This window comes from Salvelinus fontinalis, chromosome 19 (genome assembly GCF_029448725.1).
Source record: "Salvelinus fontinalis isolate EN_2023a chromosome 19, ASM2944872v1, whole genome shotgun sequence".
Lineage (NCBI taxonomy): Eukaryota > Metazoa > Chordata > Actinopteri > Salmoniformes > Salmonidae > Salvelinus > Salvelinus fontinalis.
Window position 1 is genome coordinate 34,540,387 of NC_074683.1, and position 11,690 is coordinate 34,552,076.

The 11,690-nt window shown below is 42.1% G+C and overlaps 1 protein-coding gene across 1 annotated transcript; it reads left to right on the top strand.

Annotated features, from left to right (window-relative positions):
- The first annotated feature begins 8,670 nt into the window (after positions 1-8,670).
- Positions 8,671-9,815, top strand: LOC129816178 (110 kDa antigen-like). The gene is made up of 2 exons (XM_055870416.1): positions 8,671-8,694; positions 8,985-9,815. Exons 1-2 carry the CDS (start codon positions 8,671-8,673, stop codon positions 9,813-9,815), a joined length of 855 nt encoding a protein of 284 aa, XP_055726391.1.
- The last annotated feature ends 1,875 nt before the right edge of the window (positions 9,816-11,690 follow it).

The following is an 11,690-nucleotide window of genomic DNA, read 5'->3' on the forward strand; positions in this document are numbered from 1 at the left end:
ACTTTAAATGCACTTTGAATACAGTATGATTTAATTTAATCCTATTCTTTAACTTTTATTTTTGCTTGAAATGTAGAATCCAACATATTTATTTGTATTTGTATACTTGTAGACGTTTAAAATCAACCAAAGTTGAAACCTTTGGCCCATAGACAGGCCGGCTGACAACGTCATGAAAATGATGCTTGCTCATTGGCCGGAGGCAGGGTGTTGTTGGTATTCTGAACAGTCAGATACCTAGCAACAGTGACAAGAAGCTGCCATGTGGGGAATCGTAGGTGGCTCGTTTCAGCTCGTTGTATCTTGTTATTGATACCATGTCTTGCTTTGAGGTGTTTTGTCTGATTTCATGTCAATACTAATATGGAAAAACATTTGCTAGCTAGCTAACCAACAAATGTAATGATGAATTTTAGAGACAACAACTGCTCATTGTGATAATGTATTTATGTTTTCAATAAACATTTGGAGACTAAATATAGTTTACATGCTGTCAACAATCTAAGCCAGCCCTGTCTGTTATGCCCCATAGATGCACACATGTCAGTTTTTTTGCTAAACATCCAACCAGCCTATATGTATTGTAACATTTTTGTTGAATCATGGGCTGAATTTAAACAATAGCTGTTTATGACTTCCCAAAATGCTATATAGGACTACGTAGCATCATTGATGTTAAATGAGTGGTAAAGTATGGTAACATTTAATTTGCTCTGTTGAACCTACCCTTTGGAATGACTTACTTAGCAACAGTGGATATATTAAGTGGAAATGTCTTCATAATCATTCTCACAATAGCACATTGGTAATAGTCATTAAAAAATATCAAAATAAAGCTGGGCTTTGTTAAAACCCTGGATGGGAGACCAAAGCGATAGGTGTAATTAGATAGGTGTAAATAGATCAACTCTTCAGTAGGAGGTGCTTTCCAGCATAATTGTTTTTTTCTTATAGTGGATATTTCATTGAAGATCTGACGTTCAACATATTTTATACAAGGTTTGTCTATGTTGAAAATTGGTTACCACGATGACATAAATCCTGTGGTTGAAATTTTACTCTCAAAACTAGTTTACCTTGATGACATTTTTCAAATCCAATAATTTTCCATGTAGATTCCACTTCACAATGAGTTGAGAAATTACCTTGAAAGAAGGTTGATATAACCAGTTTGTGCCCAGTCGGATATCTCTTTACAGAGGGAAGGTATAGGGCCTCTTTCTGAAATGTCAACTGCTCTTGCATCTGATGTCATCGATTTGTTGTGGAGTCATTTTCCAGCGATAAGAGAATAACAGACAGCAGCTATAAACCAGGATTCAGGGGTAGACGTAATATAGTAAATGTAAATCTGGGACACTCCAATTAGTATGAAATGCATATATTTATATTTGTGTCATTATCTATTATTATTACATTTGTATTGTTTTATTACACATTGTCTGGCATTGGGCTCCTGAGTGGCGCAGTGGTCTAATACACTGCATCTCAGTGCAAGAGGCATCACTGCAGTACCTGGTTCAAATCCAGGCTGCATCACATCTGGCTGTGATTGGGAGTCCCATAGGGTGGTGTGTAATTGGCCCAGCGTCATCTGGGTTTGGCCGAAGTAGGCCGTAATTGTAAATAAGAATTTGTTCTTAACTGACTTGCCTAGATAAATAAAGGTTAAAAAAAATAATTTGGAACTCAGAGCTCAAGAAAATCACTGTAACCTGTAATTACACCTGCAACCCTGTAAATGTGACTATTAAACTATCTAATCTATGTTACGTTTCATATGGTATGTATTCATTTGGGGATGTCCGTCATTTACATCATGTGATATATTAAAGATTACAATTCGTATGATATGTTACGAACCACGATGGCACCGATAGAAATGGCAGCTGCCTCAAATCCTTTAAATTTTAAAAAACGTATGTGTTATTACATACAGCCGGGAAGAACTGTTGGATATCAGAGAGACGTCAACTTACCAGCAATACCAGCACTACGATCAGGAATACGACTTTCCCAAAGCGAATCCTTTGTCTGCACCTCCCAGGGCATTTGAACTGATTCCAGAGGCCGACCCAAAACAACGCCGTCGGAGGAGAGGGTGCCGGAGCGGTCTTCTAGTGAGGCTTCGGATGCGCGCACACCACCCACCGCTTCTGAGTATATTACTCACTAATATCCAGTCCCTAGTTAACGAAGTCGACGAATTATGGCAAGAGTTGCTTTCCAAAGAGATATTGTAACATACTCTGTTTCACAGAGACATGGCTAGCTGGGGACATGTTGTCGGAGTCCGTACAACCAAAGGGATTTTCAGACAGGAACAAACATCGCTCTGGTAAGAAGAATGGCGGGGGTGTATGTTTCATGATTAACGATTCATGGTGTAATTGTAACATACAATAACTCAAGTCCTTTTGTTCATCTGACCTAGAATTCCTCACAATCAAATGCCGACCGTATTATCTCCCGAGAGAACTCTCCTTTGTTATCGTCACAGCCGTGTATATCCCCCCACAAGCGGATACCAAGATGGACATCAAGAAACCATATATCCTGAGGCTGCATTTATTGTAGCTGGGGATTTTAACAAAGCAAATCTGAATTCTATCAGCTTGTCAATTGCAGTACTTGAGCGAGTAACACACTCGACCACCGCTACTCTAACTTCCGCGATGCATACAAGGCCCTCCCCTGCCCTCCTTTTGGCATCTGACCATGACTCCATCTTGTTGTTCCACTCCTATAGGCAGAAACTAAAACAGGAAGTGCTTAGGTATATCCAACGCTGGTCTGACCAACCGGATTCCACGCTCAAAGATTGCTTCGATCACGTGGACTGGATATGTTCCGGGTAGTCTCAGACAATAACATTGACATATACGCTGACTCAGTGAGTGAGTTTATAAGGAAGTATATAGGAGAAATTGTACCCACTGTGAGTATTAAAACCTTCCCTAACCAGAAACCGTGGATTGATGGCAACATTCGGGCAAAACTGAAAGCACGTACTACCACATTTAATCATGGCAAGGCGACTGGAAACATGGCCGAATACAAACAGTGTAGTTATTCCCTCCGTAAGGCAATTAAACAAGCAAAGTGTCTGTATAGAGACAAAGTGGAGTCGCAATTCAACGGCTCAAACATGAGACGTACGTGGCAGGGTGTACAGACAATCACGGATTACAAAAAGAAAACCAGCCCTGTCGCGGACGACATCTTGCTCCCAAACAACTTCTTTGTGTGCTTTGAGGACAATACAGTGCCACCGGCACGACCCGCTACCAAAGACTGTGGGCTCTCCTTCTCCCTGGCAGACGTGAGCAAAACATTTAAACGTGTTAACACTCTCAAGGCTGAACATTATTGAAGATTTATGTTAAAAACATCCTAAAGATTGATTCTATACTTCGTTTGACATGTTTCTACGGACTGTAACAGAACTTTTTGACTTTTCGTCTGCACCTAGTGATCGCGCGTCATGAATTTGGATTACTGTGCTAAACGCACGAAAATAAAAGAGCTATTTGGACATAAAGATGAACTTTATCGAACAAATCAAACATTTATTGTGGAACTGGGATTCCTGGAAGTGCATTCTGATGAAGATCATCAAAGGTAAGTGAATTTTTATAATGCTATTTCTGACTTCTTTTGACTCCAACATGGCGGATATCTGTTTGGCTTGATTTGTTGTCTGAGCGTCGTACTCAGGTTGTTGCAAGGTTTGCTTTTTCCGTAAAGCTTTTTGAAATCTGACACAGCGGTTGCATTAAATCTTTTATTCTGTGAATGACACTTGTTACTTTTATCAATGTTTCTTATGAGTATTTCTGTAAATTGATGTGGCTCTGTGCAAATTCACAGGATGTTTTGGATGCAAAGCCAAATGTAAACTGAGATTTTTGGATATAAATATGAACTTGATCGAACAAAACATACATGTATTGTGTAACATGTTGTCCCGGGAGTGTCATTTGATGAAGAATATCAAAGGTTAGTGATTAATTTTATCTCTATTTCTGCTTTTTGTGACTCCTCTTTTTGGTTGGAAAATGGCTGTATGCTTTCTGTGACTGGATTAACGAGACGTTTATCTTTAAAATGGTGTCTAATACTTGTATGTTTGAGAAATTTGAGTTATGAGATTTCTGTTGATTGAATTTGGCGCCCTGCAATTTCATTGTCTGTTGGCGAGGGGTTCCCAGACAGGCTAAATGACTATCGCCCCGTAGCACTCACTTCTGTCATCATGAAGTGCTTTGAGAGACTAGTCAAGGATCATATCATCTCCACCCTACCTGTCACCCTAGACCCACTCCAATTTGCTTACCGCCCCAATAGGTCCACAGACGATGCAATTGCTATCACACTGCACACTGCCCTATCCCATCTGGACAAGAGGAATACCTATGTAAGAAAACTGTTCATTGATTAAAGCTCATTGTACCCTCCAAACTCATCATTAAACTTGAGAACCTGGGTCTCAACCCGCCCTGTGCAACTGGGTTCTCGACTTCCTGACGGGCCGCCCCCAGGTGGTGAAGGTAGGAAACAACATCTCCACTCCTCTGATCCTCAACACTGGGGCCCCACAAGGGTGCGTTCTCAGCCCTCTCCTGTACTCCCTGTTCACCCACGACTGCGTGGCAATGCACGCCTACAGCTCAATCATCAAGTTTGCAGACGACACTACAGTGTGTTAGGCTTGATTACCAACAACAACAAGACGGCCTACAGGGAGTAGGTGAGGGCCCTCGGAGTGGGGTGTCAGGAAAATAACCTCTCACTCAATGTCAGCAAAACAAAAGATGATCGACTTCAGGAAACAGCAACGGGAGCACCCCCCTATCTACATCGATGGGACAGCAGAGGAGAAGGTGGAAAGTTTTAAGTTCCTCGGTGTACATATCACTGACAAACTGAAATGGTCCACGCACACAGACAGTGTGGTGATGAAGGCGCAACAGCGCCTCTTCAACCTCAGGAGGCTGAACAAATTTGGCTTGTCACCGAAACCCCTCACTAACTTTTACAGGTGCACAATCGAGAGCATCCTGTCGGGCTGTATCACCGCCTGGTACGGCAACTGCACCGGCCACAACTGCAGGGCTCTCCAGAGGGTGGTGCGGTCTGCACCACACATCAACGGTGGCAAACTACCTGCCCTCCAAGACATCTACAACACCCGTCACAGGAAGGGAAAAAACCCAAGCCACTACCTGTTCACCCCGCTTCCATCCAGAATGTGAGGTCAGTACAGGTGCATCAAAGCTAAGACAAAGAGATTGAAAAACAGCTTCTATCTCAAGGCCATCAGCTTGGCGGCTGCCTACCTACAAACTTAATATCATTGGCCACTTTAATAAATGGAACACTATTCACTTTAATAATGCCACTTTAAGAATTTTTACATATCTCGCATTACTCATCTCATATGTGTATACTGTATCTGAAAGATTAGTGGAATCTATGTGGGTAGCTGGACAGGTAGGATGACTGACAGTGAAGGTGAACAGGTGGTCACGTGTCAGGTGACAGAAGAATGGATGAGACTGAGGCAGGAATTCTTTTAACCATAACGTGGTATATTTACTGAGTAGTCTGTGCTACATAACAAAGGAAACAAAATAACACGTATCCAATCAAATTCATAATCACAAAGATCAAATCATAACAATCATTCATTATTAACATAATTAGGGAATTCATGAATCCAGTTAATTAAGAAGTCAATAGTAATCACCTGTGAGTCATTTAGGCTCTTAACTATTTCACATAAATCATGAAATAAATACAAACAGTGAATGGTCATTCAATCTATAATCTCCTTTAATTTGATATCAAAGTCGATCAGTTAGCAAACAATGACATTTCTCATTTCATCCTTTCAATTGGTCTTCATGTGTACATGGAATTAATTTAATTACATATTAAACATATCGATTGCATAATTGGCCTATGAGGATCCGTATGATCATTTACAATTCACATTACACAATATGTTTGAAGCGTGCACTCCTAGCCGCGCTCCGCGATAACAAATATAAACAATAACTGATAGCCCACTCTCCCACTCGCAAACAGATAGTTCAGATGAAAGGTAACAGAGTCGGTGGACTTACGTGGATTCATGGACGCACAGAACTTCTGGAGCAGACGGAGTTAAGGAAGAGAAAGCAGCGAGATCAGGCGATGCCGTTTTCCTCCTTTTATGTGGATGAGATCTGTCGGTCATTGCCACCTGACCTAATTAAAGCGCTCTGGCCCAGCTGAGTAAGTGGCCATGAATTAAAGGATTATTCCACCAACTCCATGGGCCTTTTCTACAGTATCCTTCATTATCTATTCTTTACTATCTATTGCATCTTAGACGCTCTGTCCCTGCTCATCCATATATTTTATACCTATATATTCTCATCGCATTCCATTACTAGATTGTGTGTATTAGGTTTTGTTGTGGAATTTGTTAGATATTAGGTTTTGTTGTGGAATTGTTAAATATTACCTGTTAGATACTGCTGCACTGTCAGATCTAGAAGCATAAGCATTTCACTACACTCGCAATAACATCTGCTAACCATGTGTATGTGAACAGTAAATAGTCATTTGATTTGAATTGCAATCCGTACAATATATCATGAGAAGCAATTCATACAATATGTTAAGAATTCGCAAAACGTATGATATGTTACGAATTCCAATTTGTTGTGGCTAGGGGGCTAACATTAATATTAGCTAGGTGGCTAAAGTTAGCTAGGCTAGGGGTTAGGGGTTAAGGGTTAAGGTTAGGAGTTAGGTTAAAGGATTGAAGTTAGCGTTAGGGGACCTTTGGGTTGCTACTCTACACCTGTTGTATTCGGCACATGTGACAAATAAACTATGATTTGATTTGATTCGATTTTTAGACGTTTGCATTATACGCATACCCATTCACCCCGACCAACCACCCTACTTTCGTTTTTGCTTTGAGTAACCTTCTGTCTAATGGAACCATACCAAACGTAACATATCATACTAATTTGAGTGTCCTTAATTTGAGTGTCCTTGATTTACATTAACCTCTCTAGGGTACGTGAGACGGTAGCGTCTCACCTCGTCAACAGCCAGTGAAACTGCAGGGCGCCAAATTCAAAACAACAGAAATACCATAATAAAAATTCCTTAAACATACATGTATTTTACACCATTTTAAGATACACTTGTTGTAAATCCAGCCACAATGTCCGATTTCAAAAAGGCTTTACGACGAAAGCAAACCAAACGATTATGTTAGGTGAGTGCCTATTCACAGAATAACACAGCCATTTTTCCAGCTAAAGAGACGATTCACAAAAAGCAGAAATATAGATAAAATTAATCACTAACCTTTGATGATCTTCATCAGATGACACTCATAGAACTTCATGTTACACAATACATGTATGTTTTGTTTAGTAAAGTTCACATTTATATCCAAAAATCTGAGTTTACATTGGCGCCTTACGTTCAGAAGGTCCAAAACATCCTTTGATTTTACAGAGAGCCACATCAATTTACAGGAATACTCATAATAAACATTGCTAAATGATACAACTGTTATGCATGGAATTTTAGATGCACTTCAACTTAATGCAACCGCTGTGTCAGATTTTAAAAAAGCTTTACGAAAAAAGCAAACAATGCAATAATCTGAGTCGGCGCTCAGAGCCCAATCAAGACACAAATATATCCGCCGTATTATGCAGTCAACAGAAGTCAGAAGTAACATTATAAACATTCATTTACCTTTGATGATCTTCATCAGAATGCACTCCCAGGAATCCCAGTTCCACAATAAATGTTTGTTTGTTCGATAATGTCCATCATTTATGTCCAAATTCCTCCTTGTTGTTCTAGCGTTCAGTACACTTTCCAAACTCACGACGCGTGGGCAGGTCCAGCGGAAAGTACGGACGAAAAGTTAAAAAGGTTTTATTACAGTCCGTAAAAACATGACAAACGAAGTATTGAATCAATCTTTAGGATGTTTTTAACATAATTCTTCAATAATGTTCCAACCGGAGTATTCCATTGTCTTCAGAAGTGAGATGGAACAGAGCTCGCTCTCACGTGAACGCTCATGGTCAGGGCATGTTCAGGTCATGATAGACTTGACTCATTCCTCTCTCCTTCGGCCCCACTTCACAGTAGAAGCATCAGACGAGGTTCTAAAGACTGTTGACATCTAGTGGAAGCCTTAGGAAGTGCAACATTACCAATATCCCACTGCATCTTCAATAGGAGCTGAGTTGAAAATCGACCAACCTCAGATTTCCCACTTCCTGGTTGGATTCTTCTCAGGTTTTTGCCTGCCATATGAGCTCTGTTATACTCACAGACATCATTCAAACAGTTTTAGAAACTTCAGAGTGTTTCTATCAAAATCTACTAATAATATGCATATTCTAGATTTTATGGCTTTGTAGAAGGCCGTTTACTCTGGGCATGCTTTTCATCCGGACGTGAAAATACTGCCCCCTACCCTAAAGAAGTCTAGTATATGAGACCAACCTGCAACTATGGGTGGTGCATATTTGCATTTATATTGTGTACAGGTTGGCTTGGCATGCTAAAGCAGGCCTTCTGTTTTCTTTATAGCTCTGTGTTAGCTGGTTTGTCAACCTATATACCTGACTCAACCCTGCCATGTTTGACAGCGTCAGCAGTCAGGTAGCGATAAAAATATTTTGATTTGATTCAAACGCCTTTAAATAAGCTGATATTTCATATGTAGGGGTTCTGATTTGTGTGTTTTCTTTATTAAATGTGTTTATTTCAGGGAGGCAATTTTAGCCTTATGACACATACAAACACTTTTAACAGTGTGCCAAACACTAACTATGTGATGTGGAAATGGATAAGTTCAACAGAGCAGTAATAATTATATTTTTCCAGAGAGGAACTCTGGCATTTTAGATTCTCTGTATCAGATCCAAACAAGTACATAGGGATAAACACAGGACACTGAAGACAATGAAGACAATGAAGACACTGAAGACACGAAAGACACTGAAGACACGAAAGACACTGAAGAGACTGAAGACACTGAAGAGACTAAAGAGACTGAAGACATTGAAGACACTGAAGACACTGAAGACAATGAAGACACTGAAGACACTGAAGACAATGAAGACACTGAAGACACTGAAGAGACTGAATACACTGAAGACAATGAAGACATTGAAGACACTGAAGACATTGAAGACATTGAAGACACTGAAGACAATGAAGACAATGAAGACACTGAAGACACTGAAAAGACTGAGGACACTGAAGAGACTGAAGAGAATGAAGAGACTGAAGAGACTGAGGACACTGAAGAGACTGAACACAATAAAGACATTGAAGACACTGAAGACACCGCAGAGACTGAAGAGACTAAAAAGACTGAAAAGACTGAAGAAACTGAAGAGACTGAAGAGACTGAAGAGACTGAAGAGACTGAAGAGAATGAAGAGACTGAAGAGAATGAAGAGAATGAAGAGACTGAGGACACTGAAGAGACTGAAGAGAATGAAGAGACTGAAGAAACTGAAGAGACTGAAGAGAATGAAGAGACTGAAGACAATGAAGAGACTGAAGACACTGAAAAGACTGAAGACACTGAAGACACTGAATACGATGAAGAGACTGAAGACACTGAAGACTCTGAAGACATTGAATACGATGAAGAGACTGAAGACACTGAAGACTCTGAAGACATTGAATACAATGAAGAGACTGAAGACACTGAAGACTCTGAAGAGACTGAAGAGAATACCAAAGTTAATTACCTTTTGTTCAAAACATGAGAATGTGGGCCTCCCGGGTGGCGCAGTGGTCTAGGGCACTGCATCGCAGTGCTAACTGCGCCACCAGAGTCTCTGGGTTCGCGCCCAGGCTCTGTCGCAGCCGGCCGCGACCGGGAGGTCCATGGGGCGACGCACAATTGGCATAGCGTCGTCCGGGGTAGGGAGGGTTTGGCCGGTAGGGATATCCTTGTCTCATCGCGCTCCAGCGACTCCTGTGGCGGGCCGGGCGCAGTGCGCGCCAGCCAGGGGGGGCCAGGTGCACGGTGTTTCCTCCGACACATTGGTGCGGCTGGCTTCCGGGTTGGAGGCGCGCTGTGTTAAGAAGCAGTACGGCTGGTTGGGTTGTGCTTCGGAGGACGCATGGCTTTCGACCTTCGTCTCTCCCGTGCCCGTACGGGAGTTGTAGCGATGAGACAGGGTAGTAATTACTAGCGATTGGATACCACGAAAAATTGGGGAGAAAATGGGATAAAAAAAATAATAATAATAAAAATAAAATAAAAAAATAAAAAAAACATGAGAATGTGCTTGTTATATACATTCCCAGCAAACATGCCCAATTTGGCACGATGTGGGGCCATTGCAAGCTAAAATATTGGCCCTATGTAGGCTGCCCACAATGTGCCAATATGGCAGATTTTTTTTTATTTATTATTTTTTACAATGTATCTTGATGGATAAATTGTATTACTTTCAAGACTTAAAGATATTTAGTGAATCTGTTACATTGTATCAGAAAGACAACCAAGTTGTTGCTATCATACATATATTTTAATAAAATAAGTTTCGCATATGTAACAGACACTTATTTTAAAAAAAGAAAATTTGGCATCACACAACAGAACACTTGGAATGTGGAATGACACTCAATAACAGTAACACAAAAATAACTGTATGCAAACCACGCCCACAAATATTCTAATAAGCACCCGCCTCTACATTATGCAATAGCTGGGTTTGGCATGGACTGGCCTGTGTTGGGCTGGTGTGGGCTGGCCCGTGTTGGGCTGGTGTGGGCTAGCCCGTGTTGGGCTGGTGTGGGCTGGCCCGTGTTGGGCTTGGCGTGGGCTGGTCCGTGTTGGAATGATGTGGGCTGGCCCGTGTTGGGCTTGGCGTGGGCCTGGCCCGTGTTGGGCTGATGTGGGCTGGCCCGTGTTGGGCTTGGCGTCGGCCGGCCCGTTTTGGGCTTGGCGTGGGACTGATGTGGGCTTGGTGTAGGCTAGCCCATGTTGGGCTGATGTGGGCTGGCCCGTGTTGGGCTTGGCGTGGGCTGGTCCGTGTTGGAATGATGTGGGCTGGCCCGTGTTGGGCTTGGCGTGGGCCTGGCCCGTGTTGGGCTGATGTGGGCTGGCCCGTGTTGGGCTTGGCGTGGGCTGGTCCGTGTTGGAATGATGTGGGCTGGCCCGTGTTGGGCTTGGCGTGGGCCTGGCCCGTGTTGGGCTGATGTGGGCTGGCCCGTGTTGGGCTTGGCGTGGGACTGATGTGGGCTTGGTGTAGGCTAGCCCATGTTGGGCTGATGTGGGCTTGGTGTAGACTAGCCTGTGATGGGCTAGCCTGTGTTGGACTGATGTAGGCTTGGTGTGGGCTAGCCTGTATTGATAATAGGCATTATTCCCATAGGTGGGCATCTAGTCCCCTCAGACCCAGACAGACACTACGACAGTGTTATTTAGAGACAGTTCAGCCCGGAATACAAAGGGGTGTTGTTTGTGGATCTCGAAACCCAATGATATGAATCTAATCATATATTTTGGACAGCTCTTAAAGTTTTGTTCTGTGTCTCTGCCAACAGACAGGCAATAAGATCAGGAACAGAAGAGGCAGGGGAAAATTGGCTTTCCACTTGTTATTGTATTTACTGCAGTTTTCCGTGTG

Excerpts from the sequence above, each read along its gene's own strand:
- LOC129816178 (XM_055870416.1), top strand. The coding sequence starts at position 8,671 with ATGTTTGACAGCGTCAGCAGTCAG. Across the intron at positions 8,695-8,984 it reads TTGACAGCGTCAGCAGTCAG|GACACTGAAGACAATGAAGA; the intron begins GTAGCGATAAAA and ends GGATAAACACAG.